Source organism: Oryza brachyantha, chromosome 3 (genome assembly GCF_000231095.2).
Source record: "Oryza brachyantha chromosome 3, ObraRS2, whole genome shotgun sequence".
NCBI classification, from domain to species: Eukaryota; Viridiplantae; Streptophyta; class Magnoliopsida; order Poales; family Poaceae; genus Oryza; species Oryza brachyantha.
Window position 1 is genome coordinate 8,816,768 of NC_023165.2, and position 18,412 is coordinate 8,835,179.

The 18,412-nt window shown below is 41.5% G+C and overlaps 2 protein-coding genes across 2 annotated transcripts; one reads left to right on the forward strand and one right to left on the reverse strand.

The window, feature by feature from the left end:
- Positions 1-3,042: 3,042 nt before the first annotated feature.
- On the forward strand, positions 3,043-6,739 carry LOC102711680 (NADH dehydrogenase [ubiquinone] 1 alpha subcomplex subunit 8-B-like). Its single transcript, XM_006649859.3, has 2 exons — positions 3,043-3,345; positions 6,336-6,739. Exons 1-2 carry the CDS (start codon positions 3,149-3,151, stop codon positions 6,469-6,471), a joined length of 333 nt encoding a protein of 110 aa, XP_006649922.1. The 5' UTR covers positions 3,043-3,148; the 3' UTR covers positions 6,472-6,739.
- A 3,556-nt stretch (positions 6,740-10,295) lies between these two features.
- LOC102711953 (serine/threonine-protein kinase STY46-like) lies at positions 10,296-13,739 on the reverse strand. The gene is made up of 3 exons (XM_006649860.1): positions 12,593-13,739; positions 11,144-12,239; positions 10,296-10,701 (listed from the first exon to the last, which is right to left on the reverse strand). Exons 1-3 carry the CDS (start codon positions 12,988-12,990, stop codon positions 10,417-10,419), a joined length of 1,779 nt encoding a protein of 592 aa, XP_006649923.1. The 5' UTR covers positions 12,991-13,739; the 3' UTR covers positions 10,296-10,416.
- Positions 13,740-18,412: the final 4,673 nt, after the last annotated feature.

Here is an 18,412-nt window from a genome sequence, read left to right on the forward strand (position 1 = left end):
ATGGAAGTGATTTATTAGTCAACTTTTGTGTTCACAACAAATAGCAGTATATTGGTCGGAGTAAAAATGATTTGCGTGCATAAATCCAGGATAAACAAATGTTAGTTTATGATGGAATTACTACTGAGAACCGCAACAGAGAGCCAAATTACAAGCGAGGTAGTAAAAGAGCGTTTATCTAATCGTGTGGAGGGCGGGTGCTAGTAAGTTAGCACCCTCGTCTCTTATACTTATAAACTAAAATTTAAAATTTTAATTTTAAATTAAGAGTTAATTTTTATATAAGTTTTTTTCGTAAATTGTTTTTTGTTTATAGATATGTTGATTGAGTTTTTTATGAGAAAAAACCCAGAAAATGACTCGTTCGTTTCACGCTCTGTCTGTCTGTCTGTCATGCTCTAAGCTGGTGAGCTCCTTTTGAGTTGGCCGTCATCTTTGAGATCGAGATCGAGGTGGCCTAGGAGGCATGTGCCATCTTTTTTATTTCGTCCTCCTTATGATCACTACTGAACTCTCCTAAGACATGGACATGTATGATGTATTGGTGTTGACGCTAAGTACTTCAATACATCAATGTAGATTGTAGAGTGGTGGCTTCGTGTGGTGCATGTTGTTGGGGACGTTCAAGACAATCACCCCTAGACTTTTTTTCAATGAGAAGTCAATGCATACCTGTACAGTCCAGGAAGCAAATACAATAGCAATTGTACATTGCAACTTGCCACTAGATTTGGGGCCAACCTTAACTGCAGGTACTCTTGTACACTAGTCCAGCACGAGGAGGGCGTAGAAGACAACAGCTTGGTGACTTAGAGTGGAAGACACGGGCCACTGTATTGTCCATTTGGACCCATGAATGTGAGTGGAGCACTGGGATGATGGTTTGCAGGCCCATTTTTCGCTTCTACATTTGCTTATAAGTCAAAATTTAAATTTTCAATCATTTTAGGATTTTTTTATTATAGTTTATTTTTTAACATTTATTTTTTAATCGTTAAGAATATGTATATAAATTTTTTTATAAATATATCATTTGACTTTTTTTCTTAATAAGCCAAACAATCACCCTTGCAATCTACGGGTTGTCGAGTGAACAAGAAGGAGAACGTTGGTTGCACACACCACGCTTGCAGATCGTGTGCACGTGCACTTTTGGACCGTCTGTTTTCCTCCATCAAAAGCACCTACGCCAACCATTTTTTTTGAAACCAGGCTATCAAAAATGGTGTTATATTAAGGGAAGAAATAGTAGTATTTACAGAGGGGAACATTATCCCGGAGAAAGAGATATAGGGGATGGGAGGAGTTAGAGAGCGAGAACCTCTAAGAGTATCCCCAACAACTTATCTAAATTTATTCATCCATACCTTTATTTAGATAATCATCTAAAACAGTTTTATCATTTATATCTTGTACTTCACCAGATCATCTATATATGACATCCTCTATATCTCTTTGGAGGATGGAGAGAGATCATCTAAATATGAATGTTCTCTCTCCTAATATGAATGACATCCAAAAATAGATGATAGGATGACCGTTCTATTGGAGCTCAATTTATAGTCTTCATCCTCTATTTTTAGGATAGAGAATGGGATAGATGAGCTGTTGGGGATGCTCTAAGCCTGCGCCTGAAGTTGCTTAGGCAGTCTTAGTAGCTAATTTTTGCTAAATGTTTTGCACCATACATTGACCACGTCTTGATTTCATCACTGAACTTGTTCACAAGATGATGGACCTGCAATTCTTATCCTACGATAACTCTTTTGTTTTGCATAGTCCAAACCTCCTAAGCGATCATTATTTACACTGATCTCATCCCCTTGACGTGTTTCTTGGCTTGCTGCATAGCACATTTGTCCTACCATTACCAGTGTATCAGCTTTGTGTAGATCATCATTTTCCTCATGGTAGTTGATGTTTGGTGCTATCGCCAGATTTCCTTCGTAACAATCTTTGAAGAGGTGTTGTGTTGTCTCCAAATTCTTGTAGCAAAGCTAGCAAAAATAGTTGTTTGGCCATTCTCTATACTGCAGCCTATACCTTGGAGCAGTAACCAGGCGAAAATTTTGCATTTTGACGGTGTCCAAGTCTTACAACATTGATACTTTAGAAACGGTGAAGAGCGCTATGTATGTAGATTTGGCGGAATAAGAGCCAACCTTCATCTACTTCCAAGAGATGGAGTTTTCAACCCCTTCTGTTTAGGTTGATTGCACTCTCGGCTAGCTTCAACCATATGCCCATGAATTCCTAAATTAGGTCGTGTGTCAATTTATGCTTAATGCCTTGTATCCAGTTTTCTGTTCGCTAAAGCCTCGTGCACCGAATAGTTCTTCTTGTTAGGATGCTTGAAAAGGTTCAGTGCCACTTCCTTAAGGGGTTGATTGCCAAGCCAAGTTGGATCCCATAATTTTTCCTACCTCCCATTAATTACCTAGCGTCATCTTTATTGCCTTGGTAAACATGTAACTGTTATGGTCATGCATAGTATTTCTAGCATTAGCCTATATTTTTAGACGTCGGATCTTTATCGAAAAACTAAAAAAGAGAGTTAAAATATAGTGCTATAATACAAACAGTTATAACCAGTAAACTGGTACACGATTAGAACACTGTTTCTATAGTATCGTGCTGCTGTTCTAATGCAAATCAATGTAACAAAAGACGCGGATCGTTGTGTAAACAGTGTCCTCTATGGTTACTGCATAGGGCCCGAGTCCTAGGTGAGGCGTGGGAGGAGAAGAGAAAATGCAGGGCGCCGCAAGCCACAGCAAGCACAGTCGTCGGCGCGCGGCGCTGCTGCACGCGACGCGGCCGAAAGCTGCGGAGGCGCGCAACATAACATAACAAAGCTGGGGGAAGTTGGGAGGGAAGGCCTAATACTAGCATGGCTCTGGCCCAGAATGACAGATTTGGCCCATACAAGGCCCAATACGCAATGCTCAATCGCCACGGTGCAAAAGCCCACGAGCCCACCGGCCACCGGCACAGCGCACCTGCTGCTGCTCCTCCCGTCCTCGCACAGTCCCCCACCTCCCCTCCCCTCCCCTCCCCTCTCCATCCATCTCCGTCTCCTCCCCCATTCCCCGACCTCCCAGATCTCCAAGGCGAGAAGCCCTCGAGGGCGCCCACCCCGCACGGAGAGATGTCGGCGAGCAGCGCGCCGGTGGACGCGTCGGGGGATCCGATCCCGACCTCGTCGGTGCTGATGGCGGCGTCCAAGCACATCGCCGTGCGGTGCCGGCCGGAGAACGTGGCCTTCCTCAACTGCAAGAAGAAGGACCCCAACCCGGAGAAGTGCCTCGAGAAGGGCCGCCAGGTCAAGCACTGCGTCTTCAACCTGTGAGTCCCCCACCTGTACCGCCTGCTCTCCCACCCTCTTCCTCTCTGCCGCGCTTTGCCTGATCCCCTCCACGCCCGCTTGGACTCGGGATACGCGAAATGTTGCTTTGATCGTGCTGTTCCTGGCGTGCGTCGGCAGAAATGCTCTGGGGGTTCTAATATTTTAGTCTGTGCTGCTACTAGAATTTCTAGTCTCATCCGTTAGTTAAAATTGATAAGTAGGAGTACATGTTAGTAGAAGATTTTGCTTCAGTAGTCGGTAGTTGTTAGTGTGCAATGCATAGCCTCCTGGTGTTTAACGAATATGTGATGCCGGCCTGCATTTTCCCGGAGTGGATTTTGTTGCAATGGTACACGCGCTAGCTAATTTGCTTACGCGGGAGTGATAAAGTGATAATTCTAGCTGGTGCCATGGCCAACAATTGATCATCGGTTTGTAGTGAGTAGTGACTGCTGAGTAGTGTGTGCAGGGTTCGTTCTTCATTGCTGTGCATCCTTAATGTCATGGGTTGGAATGACCGGTAATTTTTGTAGCAAAGAGTGCAGTTATCTACGGATATGAGAAGGCTCGAAACCCTGCTCCCTGGCAACGCATGGGCAACGCAGACACACCCCTGTGCGCCCACACCAGTCCAAAACACTCTGATGAGCACATCTGACTAGTTTATAATCTTACAGACGTTATGCAGAGTTGGTAATTTGGTATAGGTATTTTACTTTTCATTGATTATCTATTGCTAACAAAGATGGGGAACTGTGAGCTCATACATGATGCAATATGTATTTATATTCAAACTATGCAGCAACGTGGATAAAGTGGTTGCTGGTATTATTGCACGCAACAGCTAGCTGGGTTTGCTCTTAGGCAGTTAGACTCAGCAATATAACTTGACTAACTTGTTATATAATATGTTTATAGTTAATTCATTCAGCAAGAAAGAATGTGTTCTTATATACAGCCAATACAGACTATTACTTGCTTATATTGTTCCTTAGATATGAAACATATACTTACATCAAGACATTTTCTTGTGTGTGTTTTCCTTGTTCTATTTATTTCTGGAGTTATTTATGCTAGGAATTGATTCTCATGTATTCATGTGTCTTTGGAGTTTTAATATGATTGTAGTACTGCATGCACACATACCCTGTTTTCATCTAAAATCGAATAGAGTAGTTCGTGTTGCAAACTAACATCTCTAAGATGTCCTTGAGGGATTTAGAAGATAAGATATGAGTATGAGTAGTTGAGTACACACTGTTCAAATTGATAGCTGTTTTACAGTGAGTTCCTTCTTCCTTTACCAGGTGACATCTGATGTTACTTTGTTACCATCTCCAATTTTATTAATATGAAATGGAAACATGAGGATTGAGGAGTGATCACTGACCACTCGACCAGAGCAAAATGTGCACACGATGAGTGACAACTAACCAGTGGCTAAACTATGTTACTCCCGAGTCAGCTCAATTAAGCAGTTAGCATGATACTTATTTGCTATTTAACAGTAATATGACATTTATTATCACTGCTTGATTCAGGCTCCATCTACTAAATGACTGATGGCAGATAATCGTTTTGAGTTTAGAGCATATATAGTAAAGGCAAGGGGGGGTATGGGTCATTGATCCATACTGTTTTTTATGGAATTAATCGTCGAAGTAGCACATTGTCACGTACTAGGAATAGCCACTCACTGCAGTCTGCAGGAATGCTTGCCTGTACTAACTACTAACCGAGGTGTGATAACGAGTTTATGGCCTTCAGAGGTAGTAGTTGCAGAGATGATACTAGCATTTCTTTGATGATGCTACTGATGTGTATCTCACAGGATGTCCAGAGGGCATTGCTCTTACTGGCTTAAAAACCCAGATAACTGCAATTAAGGAGAACAGAGCTCTGCATAGTTGATAGCATGGATCTTACATCAGAGTGAAATGCCAATAAACAACTTTTTGGGGGAATGGTTAAATGTTATTCCCTCCGTCCACATTATAAGACTTTCTGGCATTGTATAGATTTATTTATGTGCGAATGAATCTAGATACACATATAAAACATATACATTGATATATGGATGAATCTAGATAAACTTAGAAAGTCTTATAATATGGGATGGAGGGAGTAAATGAGATGGTGAAAGCTCATTCACCTGAATTACTGAAGGCTATTACTGATCATTCCCGGTGCTATGTCTCTCTGAACAGCCATTCCTTGTTCCTCTCTCTTGTTGCAATGTTACTATAGCAGCATGCTCTGGGACCAAAGAATTCTTGATTCTTGTTTTACTTTCTTCTGATAATTTTGTGAATCTGTGATTAACTGATTATATTGATGTAGTAGTGTAGATTAAAGAGTGTATCGCTAGGATACACAGGAGGTGTATACCACAAATATTCAGCCTTGCAACAGTGAGGCAGAGTAACTTGGTATTACAAGAACTGCCGATTCTTTTATTGTTTTGTGTGTTTCCACTGGTGCTTGCCTGCTAGCCTTTGCAGTTTGCAAGCAGGCTCTAGTTTAATTATTATTGTTTTCTTAGTGCAAATGAAAAATATTTTGAAGTAATTCCCCCATGTGCAGGATTTGCTTCATTGCCATAGTTTTGTGCAGGTTGCAGAAGACAGGAGTACTGAAAAGTAGGACAGTAGTACATAGTGATTTTACACACACTATTACTTGGGATCTGACCTTTCTGCAACTACTATTACTGAATGACTGACATCATGCAATATATTGTAAAGCTGCGACGGTAATGTTAAGAACGATCTGTTTATCTCTCTTACATAGCAAGGCCGTGCATATGGAAAATTAAATACAGATTTGTATTTTCTCATTTGTGAACGATTGAACTCAATAAAGTTTTTTGAGTTGTGACTATGTTGGTTGAGTTTCATGCATTTTGCTGTTGAATCATTTCTGTTCATCTGCGATCTCTACTTGCTCGCTTGCTTTACAATTCTCATTCTGACAATATTTTCTTTGTCAGTTTGAAAGAACTTCATCAGAAGTGCCCCAAGGAGATGGACGCCTATGCCGGCTGCATGTACTACTACACCAATGAATTTGACTTCTGTCGCAAGGAGCAGCAAGATTTTGAGAGTGCTTGCCCCGTTTCTGAGTAGCCCCCGAGGGTTCTACTTCCAATGATCTGCAAATAAGGAGAAAAAGCCAACAAACCAAGTTCATGATCTCCCATGTTTGTTGTCCTCACAGAATTTTTCTTTATGGGTGACTAGCACGCCTCTGGGCTTTTCATCCTGCTTATCATTATTCCCATGCAAGATTTTCACCAATCAACAACACTGTTTGAATTGGATGTCAATCTTGAGTCAGCTGTAGCCCTAAGATAAAATGATCGACGGTGTTATTTTTCCAAGTCTCATTGTTTCTGACTGTCATACTCTCGGTTTGTGGATCTTCAAAGCCTTTTAGATTTCCATATATGTTGCTATGGAGTACTAGAGTACTACTCGTTGCTTCAGATGCCCGGTCAGTACTGATCAGTACTGTGCCAAACTGCCATCTTTACAAGGACGGTGCCAATGTTTAACAGTACGTTGGTTAACTCACCGGTTCACCGCTGCTGCCAACGGACTGCAGAGGCATGGCCGCATGGACGCCAAAACTGCCAGCAAGAAGGGCGTAAATGCGTCGCCAGCGAGAACTGCGTGATGGCGGTAGCAGAGAATTGATGATGCGAAAGTACGTGCCTATGAATCATACCGGATGCGTCACGGCTATGCCCTTTGATTAAGGCTGTGTTTAGGACAGATTGTGGATTATAGTTTTTTGTCGGTATATTTTTCGAACTCATTTCGATATAAAAGCTTTTCATCTTACCTTTTTAAATCAAGTTTTTCTATTTTTAACTAGTTAATTTAATCACTTATTTTAACTCTTAAATAACTCTCATAAAATCGGATAATCCAAAAATCCAAATTCTGGACCTAAGTTCTTCTAACCTACTGTACTGTTGGCTCATCGTGCTGTATGCCTGTATCCATGCCAGTTCGACAGGGAAATTAATGTGATCTTGGTTGGCTGCTCAGCTCTAAGCGCATGGTCGTTTGTTTTCTTCACGACCTTAAATAAAAAATAATTAGCATGGTGGCCCACGCAGATTACGCGGCTAGCATTATTATAAAATTTTCTCACAAAATAACATATATGCTTTCCCATTTTATTTTAAAATAGTAAAAATAATAATATAATTTTTAAACTCTAGCTTAACTTGATCAAATTTATATGTTTGATATTTTGATTAACATAGTAATTCATATGTATATAAAGCAAAAGTGATAGATCATTTACTATTAAAACAAATGAATGATATTTAACCACTCTCGTATATTTGTTTCTCTTCATTTTCCGTTTTTATCCTAAGAATATTAGTGATATCTTCATAGTATCTCTAATGATACTAAAAGAAAACAAATATGCATCATTATCAATAAATATTTATTACCGGCTTTCTTATATTTTATTTTGTTATTGTTACTCATGATTTGGACCATATGAACTCTTCTATTACATTGGTATAGGTTTGAGGATTAAATCCCATTACTTAATTGTATTTTTCTATGGACATAAAGATAAAGTTATTTTGTTTTTCTTCGATTAACATGTGAAAAATTTTAATTAACGTGAAAAATGTATTTCTACACGGATTTGCCTTTTAATTTTCTCACTATTTTATTCTAAAATACAATTTCATCACTTTTATTTTTCTCTTGATTAATGTTGAGATAAGAGTCCATTTAGAAATATATCTCTAAATTATGATTAATTTTAGTTTTCAATCCAAATTTTAGATTTTCTGTACATTGTATTTCTACCTGAAGTCTTGTCTTGATATTAAATTTTATATTTTGTAATTTGTATTTCTACCTGGACTCGTTTTTTAATTGTCTTGCTTTTTATTCATAATATCATATGTTTTAAATCATCAATTATTTGGAAAATTTTAATTCGATTGCGGTTTGAACTGTTGTCAGACATGCAGTCTGCTCACCTCTCATCTCTTGCAGTCTCGTTTTCTATAGAACTAAAATAGATCTGTTTCTCTGTTGTCCGATTGACCCTTCCCAAATTTACTAATTTACTGTCCAATTAACTTTTCTATTTTATCCGATTGGTTTTTTTATTGCTATCCGATTGGTTATTTCCTTTTCTTTGATTATTTTTTTTCTTTTTCTTCCTATTTTTCTTCGATTAATCTCAGAATTTCTAGCCCGCGAGAAACAACGTGGAGCCTCCTTTTTCTATTACTTTATATATATAATAGATAGATTTATAAATAAAATTTATATATGTGCTCTTATCATCTAAAAGTGAGGGCTGAAAAATAAACTATAATAAAAACTTTAAAAATCTACTCTAAATTTAAGGTTAAAAATTTAAATTCGTCTTATAAATATAAGCATAAGCGAAAAGATACTGGTGGTGTTAGTATCGGTTTTATGTCTATAGTTTCTTTTTGAACCCCACGTCTCAAATTTATGCTGGTTTTCTACTCTCGCAGTGAAGTTTTAGTAAGCACGTTTGCATAGGTACGGCAAATACGGTACGTGGAAGCATGCGGCTATGGATACAACGTACACAGGGTTCATTGGATGCTGTTACGCCGATCCAGCTTGCCCGTTCACGCAGCAGCCAACGCCCAACGGTGTCAGCTCCTCCATGTGGGCAAAGAGCGCCTCCTGCGAAGCGTGTCGGGCGGGCCCTCGGCCTGGTTGCCCGGCGCAGGACCAGAGCCGTCCATCGAGCAATCGACGGTGCGGATTCGGTCCAGGAGCGCACCGCGCGAAGGGGGCCGCCCGCTCAGCGCAAACGCATCTCGGTAGCGAACGGTCACCATGCGCCGGGTCACTGTCGCCGCTGTGTGTTTTGCTCTATCCAAATTCAGCTTAAATTGATCGATAAATATGTTTTTATACGTGTGTTTTGATTTATTAGTATTTATATCAATAAAAAAACAAGTCATCGTGTAATGCTAATATTAGAGATAATTCTCTTATATAAAAATCGGAATTTTTCATTACCATTTGTGCACTATCCCTAACAGGGTTTAGATGATAGAACATTATATATTTTTGTCTGGATAAATGACCACAGTCAACAATCATTGACATTGTCTTATTAGCTGTAGCTAAATTTGAATTTTAAAACTTAGATTTAAAGTTAATTTTAATAGCCTTTTGTCCTAATCTATTTTCAGCCTGAGCTTTTAAACACAGGTATAAAATGTTACCAGGAGTATAAATTATCTTTAGCTGCTCTGTTCATCTTCTGAGATCAACCGCACTTTCACAACCTACTCTTGCCCATACATGATGGAGACAGAGCTAAACAAGCTCCTGCATTCAGATGGCTGTCGAGGCCACAACAGTGCAAACCGAAAATAATTGAGGTGGCGCCATCACGCCATAGCTTAAGGCAGCCATAAGCACACTCACCTTTGAGATTAGGGCATTGGACCCCCAGATGGAACCGAGAAAAAGAGAGAAGCATCTCCTACATGTAAGGCTGACAAAGTCGTAGGCAGCAACTGCTCCATGAAAATGAGACGCTAAATGATGGCTTAGGAAAGCACATGGCAATACAGGCAAAGTCATGGACTGGTGTGGAAGTGTGAGGGCGGAACAAAGCTTGGACCCAAATCGCCAATCAAAAATCATGAGCAGGTCAAACAAAGAACCTCACAAGATCTTGACCTGTCCCAGTAGATCCAGCATTGTTTATAGCAAGACCGGCAATCTGCATCCAGATGTGCAAGGCATTGCATTGCTTAGGGGGGTTTTTAATATGGACAGTACAGTTAGTTGTGGAGGTTTGGGCAAAATTGCTGTCCTTATCCCCAGATCCTCCTATTAAATCTCATGCACTTTGGTTTCATGGCATTCCATGGACCAGCTCAATACAACCAGATATTCTGAGAAGCAAGATGAGCAATATAACAAGCCTTTGCACATATATATATTCTCTCGTATGCAGTTCCCTGCATAGTTGGGCAAACAGCCAGACAAAAGCAGATACTGTGTAGCATAGGAAAAGAAGAAGAAGAAAAGCTATCTGATATTCTGCTTTTGCAGAATGGAAATGATCTCTGAAAACTGAGGGCGCTTCAGAGGGTTGTTTTCCCAGCACCTGGTCATCAGTGACCTGAGGAAATGAGGACAGTCTCTTGGTATCTCTGGCCTCAGACCGCAGGCAGCGATCCCCACCGCCGCTTGCACCGGGGAGTATGTGGAGTATGCCTCCTCCCCTGTGACCATCTCCCATAGCACCATTCCGTAGCTGTAGACGTTGCTCATCCAGGACTCCGACACGCTTTCAGGGTCTCCGGCAATGATCTGCGCAGCATGGAAATAAATTTTTGGTCAGGACGGTTTCGATATAAAAACAAGTTTGCAGAAGTATACTCAAGGTACTGTGAATTTTGATGATTTTTTATGACATTTGTTTTGTGATTGTCTGTCAAAGGAAGAAGACCATGATCAAAGCTTGAAATTGGTTTCAGAAGGTTAGAAGAATGAAATAATGGCTCTCCATGGGAATGAAATATTGATTGACAGGTAGATCTACTATAATTCTCCGACTTGGCAAGATCAGATCAAGCATAATCAAGCAGTAGTTCATTAATACAGTTCCGTCAGATTGATGTCTGTGGCCACATAACAATCTACAGAAGCAAACGTCTCGCAAATAATTCCAGATAACATCTACCGGTTGAAATGAAGATGCACTGTGAGACAGTAAAATGAATTTTCAGTAAATTAAGTCAAGAAAACTAACCTCAGGAGCTAGCCATCGATAGCCAGAAGTCTCATACTCGGTGACCTCACCAGCATTATTACAAGGGGTAACAATGCCCATATCCCCAAGGCATGCATTTCCTTGCCTGTCGAGCAGGATCCTCCGAGCATTAAGATCACGATAGGCAATGGCATAGCTGTTCATGAAGGCCAGACCCTCAGCAACATCAAGAGCAATCCTTAGAATGTCGCGGAGTGACAATCTCTTGCTTTTCTGCATAATGATATCATGAACAGATCCTCCTTCCATCATCCTTGTCACTATGCAGAGCCCATGGTTCTCGTTGAAGCAAATTCCATGGAATTGGAGGATGTTCCTCTGACCACAGCTCATCAACTGTAACAAGTCTTGACGGATTTCAACATCATAAGCACTTCCCATGTCACATCCCCTCATTTTGTTGACCCAAACCTTCCTTCCCCTATAAACTCCCTTGAATGAACTTGGACCGACCCAATCTATAAACTCAATTTCCTCAGAGCTCAGCATCCAGCGGCCAAGCTCCTCACCACCAGATCGAATGGTTTGCCACTCGTCTATGGAGACAAACACTGATGATTGTGGTAGAGGAGTAGGCAGCTGTGGCCTGTGAGTTTGGTCATTGTCAAGAACCTGACCATCATCTGGATCAAACATAGATTCCTCATCAAAATTTCTTGAACCCTCTTCTTGACAACCACAGAGCCCAAATGGTAGCTTAACACCACCGCTGTTCTTCCGCTGCTTCTTCATGGCTGATTTCAGTGCAGCATCGACCCGGTTCTTGAAGAGTGCTTCGTTCCCAGACTGCACAATTATCAGTACAACACCAAGTGTCAACCCCCTCTTCTCAAAGATCTGGATCCTTTTGCAACAAAATGAAGGGCTATCAAGTGAGCCTGACATTGACTGCCATGAAAGTGGCGCATTGCAGGCAAAAGTTAGCTGAAAAACAGTGCCTTCAGTGGCACCTCCTCTGCCATTGCTTCCAGGAACTTCCTCAATACTCACTGCAGGCTGATCCTCACCAGCCGTCTGCTCTACAAGACGGGCATGCAAGAGCACATCTTTCATGTCAAATCCAGCCTGTGCATAGCTGCAAATGGAGATTTCTGCTTGTCAGCAAAACATTCAGCAATTCAGAGATGCATTATGATACCGGCTTACATACCAAATTATGTGCTTGATTTGACAATTAGCACTTCAGAAATTCTAAGGAGTAAAAAATTGTAGAGCGAAATACCAATTCTTTCACTAGCTTTTAATCTGGCTGCCACTATTAAATCTAGAATATTTGATTTTTCAGTTTTAAATGGCAGTTTTGTCACCGAAAAGGCCACAGTTTGACATCCATGGTTCCATGTATAGATCCCAAAAAACCGTCGGCTATTTTTGCAGAACTTGGTCTCGGAACATTTTAAAAATAAGTGAAAACTTTGAGACACCGACCTGTTAGGGAGAGCGTCGAAGTGGCGGCGGAGGTCAGCAACAAGCTTCTCCGGGAGCTGCTGGGTGGCGCCGCCGCGGGAGTAGAGCTGTTGGAAGCCGCGGACGAGGAGCGGCGGCCTCTCACCGACGGCGCGCGGCGAGGGGTCGCGAGGAAGGCCGCCGTTATCCAGGTTCAGCGAGTTCTTGAATGCCGCGATGGCGCCGGCGAAGTTGCGCCCCAGCCGTTGCCACTTCTTCGGCGCCGCCTGCGCCGACGTCGGCTCGCCGGCGGCGAAGGCTGAGTCGGCGCAGGTGGGGAGAGAATCGTCCGAGCGGACGTGGGGCTTCATGAGAACCTGCTCCACCATCTCCTCGTCGGTGCTCGGCCGCCCCGACCAGCACTCCAACGCCGCCGCCATCGCCGGCGAGACTCGGCTTCTTCTAAATCTTTCCTTTTGTGTTTGAGGGGGGAAATTGACAGCAGAATGACGCGAATGAAGTATAACAAGATCTCACTAGGTGGTTCTTGAGTCTGTGACCTCTGCTCAGTAGACTAAACAACGAAACAACTCGGCAACTCAACAAGATAGAAATTTTCCTGGACTTCTTGCCTCGCGATCTATTCCTACAGTTACCAGACTAGAGTAATACACTGAAAGGAGTGTTAAATTAAGGGAGAGAAGCAGATCGAGTAGTATCAAGAGGAACTTCTCAAAAACTGGTTGTTCCCTTGATTGGGCTAGCTTGCAGGAGAATCTCACGGCATGGAAAGGTTTTTTTTTCCTGAGATTCTTTTGTGATGTTTCCTCTACATCACTGGTCGTGTTCTTGGCTCCAACTTCTCAGCTCAATGGGAGAGGATGAGAAGAGAAAGGAGGCAGACAAGGAGGAGGTGGCCAAAAAAATGATGCCGTCTTTTGTAGTACCAGCGTGCTTACGAGCTACTACTACTAGGCTCTGGTCCATCCGTCCATGACAGGGAGAGAGAGAGAGAGAGAGAGAGCAACGGAACATGCATCATGGAGAGAGGGTAGGGCCAGTGCCCTGTGGCCTGTGATTAATTTATGGAGGGGGTTTGGTGTGTTCATGTGACCTTGCTGCAATTGACAGGCACAGAAAATGAATTAAGGATGCCGTGCAAATGGCTTTGCAATCTGCCAATCTCTCTATTGTGCAATCTGCCAGTCTCCTCTGTGGCTCTACGCATGGACCATGCACACTGCGTACACGCTGTAAGCTGGAATTTATGTCCAAAGTGTGGCTCATCACGTTTTTTTTCATCTTTTCTCTGCTACCATATTGAGCTAGAGCTTCCATCGCCTCTGCACTAATAAATAGTCTGTAAAAGGTTGTAGGGCAACTAAGCAGCAGTCATGAAGTTATGGTGGAAGGATATATTCTTCAGAGTTCAGAGTAGCAATTTTTTTTCTCAGAACGAGATCTTTCCCTTACCTCAATGAAACAATGACAGCAGTAAATCTGTAAATATACAGTGAGGTCATGAAGAACACCCCCAACCACAGGACATGGTAAAGCACCTCCTCTTGATGCTTTATGGATCACGAGAAAGGAAGGCTTCTCTGAATCTCTGTTTGCTGCTTTGTCCATCGATGGCCTACAGGGATGGCAGATATTATACAGAGAAAATAATCAGCTCTGCTAAACAGCATGACATTTCAAGATCTTCGCATCCTTCTCTGCAGTACGAGTGTCACGTTGCTTGCGAGTCGCCATTGATGGCTGATGTACCACTGGAGAAGAACAGAAAATGCGGACATGGATATCCCGTTGTCCATGTTGCTTGCTGCTTATGGAAAGCTATTATTGATGAGCGCCCTGTTGAGCTACATGTTCTCTATGCTACTAGCATCAGGGATTTGTTAGCAAGATTTCATTCCTGATACTGCTGAAGTTGAAAAGACACGGGTACTCCGTTTCTCATCCTTGGATCGGAGTGATGCGTTCCACTATAGCTTGAGATAAAATATGCATAATCTCCTATAAGCATCCTTATTTTTTTCGTTTATACTTATTCCGATGCTTATAAGATAGAATAAAATTTAAATTTTTAAACTTATATCCAGGGACGAAACTACAAGTTTTCTAAACCTATGGCTCAAATGATATAGTTTAAATTGTTTGGATAAATTTTAGCTAAAACTTAATATATTACTAATGCACTATTTAGCTAGGCATGGGCTTAAGCCTAAGCTGCTCCACGCACGGTTCTGTCTCTTCTTATATTTAAAATTGATTTTAAATTTTTTAACCGTAGCTTTTTTTTCAGCATTGAACACGGATGTACCGAAGTTTTATATATATATATATATATATATATATATATATATATATATGTATATATATATATATATATATATATATACATACATCGTTTCCCCTTTTGATGAAAAATAAGTGGGAGGTAAACAACAATGGTTCAGCTGGACATTTCTTTCTAGAGACTAATTAACCACCTGTGACACCGCCGCCAAGCACTGTTACATGGTGCCATCACGCACCACTGATGCACTGAACTTGATTAGCCTGAATCAACGTGACCATCGCAGCCATGCTGCTGTTCGCTTATGGGGATCGGCGCCGCTTCGATTTGACGCGTATCTGCATACCGTATGAAATGATCTGACCCACGTAGACAGACAGGTCCAGTCATCGAGGAAGATGCCGGTAAATGTTCAGAGGCATTTCCCTTCACCTGTCCACTCTCGACCGCCTCCGCCTCTCTCCCCGAATCCGTCCGGCCGCCTGATCTGGAATCCGGCCGCCGTGTCGGCCATCTGATTGATTTGATTCGCCTCCTCGTCGCGCATGCAAGCAACATCACCGAATCAGCCACGACAACGCCCTCTCCACTGCATTACTAACCGATTAGTCGAGCTAAGGGATGTTGGTTCCTCTAACTAATTAGATATATTAAATATAATTATTAGTAAAACACATCACATACTCTGGACTATTTTGCATGATGAATCTGTTGAGCCTAATTAATCCATAATTAGTGAATATGATGCTATAGTAAATATTTGCTAAATCTTGATTAATTAGGCTTAAAAATTTGTCTAATCAAATATCCTTTCTTTATGTAATTAGTTTTGTTATCGATCTATATTTAATACAACTAATTAACGCTCAAACATCCGATATGATAATGGAAAAAAAATTGAATGGATCCAAACAGCTTATAATTCAATCCGGGCCTTATTTGCGGTGTGTGTTTGATGGGTCGCGGTTTCTTTTTGTGCCCTTTTGGATTGGTGACTACTCGCTGTTGGATACCTAATCCTATAGAGCTCTGTTACCTCTCTACTCGCTTGGCACGACGCGAGAGACAGGTAGTGAAGCGCCAAATTGTCACCCGGAAACCTACAAGTCTTGCTGCCTTTTGCTGGATCAACGCTGGAAACGAAGGGTTCTTTATGGAGCAACGATACAGGCAACTGGGGTTCTGTCTCGGTTCATCCGATGGTCACGTCTCTACTGTGTAGACGCTAGAATCTAGATACCTGATGCGTATATTAACATAATTTTTTAGTTTTTACTGTAGCTTATAGGAGTAGTTGATATCTTTATAACAGAAAAGAAAGACAATCAAATGTTAGGATAACACCTTAAGCTGTATGCTTTCTTTATACTGATCAAAGTTTTTTTAAAAAAATATTATCTTTATAAAATACACGAGCATACACATGTCGTCACTGGTTATTGGCGATGCCCTTTATCACCATAGCACGGGGTGACAAAGCCTCTTGGCCCCACATAACTCGATTGGGTGACATGTTAGGGTGTTTCTACTAGCTATGGTGGAGTGGGGTGTCGCCACAACATGTGATGACATGTATATTTTTAAAAAATACATTATATCCTTTGTTAATGATCTAAAACCAAGACAAAATAAACTATAATAAAAAACCTTAAAATCAACTATAAATTCAAAGTTAAAAATTTAAATTTTGGTTTATAACCATAAGCAAAAGTGGAAAGATAATGGTGAGAATGAATTGCGTCGGTGGTATATGAACTTGGGTTGTCGGTGCAATCTAGTGCACAAACTTACATAACACTTGTTTTAGTAGTACGCGCGAACAAAGGTTAAGATTGCACACAACAACTTTTCCAAGCTACATGTTGATCAAAACACTATCACCTTTTTTTTATGTTTATACTTATAAGATAAAATTTGAATTTTCAACTCTAAATTTGGAGTTGATTTTATGGTTTTTTTATCGTAGTTTGTTTTTTAGCTTTGACTTTTAGATCGTTAAGAACATGTATATAAAAAATTATTTAGAAATTATTTTTCGTTTGAAAATATGTCATTTCACTTGTTGCTTAAAAAGCCAAAAATGGACACCTTTTGCATCCACTCACTTACAGTAAGTATTCATAGCCTATATAGAGTTGAAACTGAAGTTGTGATCTTTATAGTGAGTATTCTAGCCTATACTTGTATTGTTTCGGTTGACACACGAAGTGCAACTAATCCATTAGTTCATTGTTTTAAAAATGAATCACAGTTTTTTCAGCTTTATGGAGTGATACACCATGTATAACTATATGGATAATCTCCATCTTTTTGTTTTTCCCTATACTTATAAGCCAAATTTTAAATTTTAAAATTTAAAATTGGAGTTGATTTTGGGGGTTTTTCACCAAGGTTTATTTTTCAGCCTTAGCTTTTAGACGGTTAAGAATACGTATATAAAAGTTTTATTTATAAATTATTTTTTATAAATATATTGTTTAACTTTTTTCGCATAGTGTCGGACAGAGCGAAAGATATATTTGATTTGGAGCTAAAAACTTACCCACATCTTCATTTTATTTGTGACCCATATGTGTAACATATATGTTGCCAAAATGCTAGTATTGCGAAAACCTTACCTATAATTTAGCATCGCCAATGTTATGGCACCGTAACAAAGTCCGAAGTGTTTCCCAAATAATAAACGGAATGAACCTTACCTATATGCTCGCCTCATCCATTGGGAGGAGGGGAAGACACGTAGGCACGCGCAAGAACTATGATCCATGTGCGCCCCGCGGCAAGGGCACGTGACGCGAGCGACGCCGAGCACCGATCCAACCGGCAAGAGGTCGGTGCGCCGCCGGCACCCCTCCCCGCCCGCCGCGACGCAGCAGCCGTCCGACCGATCCGTCTCCCTCGAGCTGGCGTCGCGTCCCTCTAGCCTTCCTGATGCGTACTTAAACAACATGCTTATTACAGGCATGGGCGATGGATTATGGTGTAGTTAACGAACTACCTAACCAGCTGAGCTGCTTCCCGAGTTGAGCACCGTACCATGTGTCCGGGTGTCCGCAAGCGTCGGCTAGATTCCGTTTGCCTTTTCTTTTTTCCTTCCATCCTCTTCGCGATTTCCTAAAAGCGACGGCCGGGCGCCTCTTCCGTACGGCTCCGCCTGCGAGGACCACATGCCGCCCAGTCGAGCGCGCGGTGGGTGGTTGGTTGGCAAAAAGCAGCATCCGGCATGCCGGCCGCGGTGGCGAATCGGCGACGCGATGTGCAAACGGAATCCGGGTTTCGCCGGCGCCGCCCGGGGTTTGGCGTGACACCATAGAAGTTAGAGTAGATAGGTTAAGAGAGCATACAACGAATCAACGATTGCAATTTTTCGTGGGCTCCAAATATATTCATTCATACAGGCGGCTGTTAGGCTGTATGCATGTATCCGCGACTGGAATAACTAAGCCCAAAAGACGAATAGATCATGGGGTTCAGTGTGTAAAGGAAAAGGCCCAGTATTTCCCAACTAAGGCCCAACACCCGGTGGTATTTGTGGTGCTCGAATTCCAAACTCCTGGTGC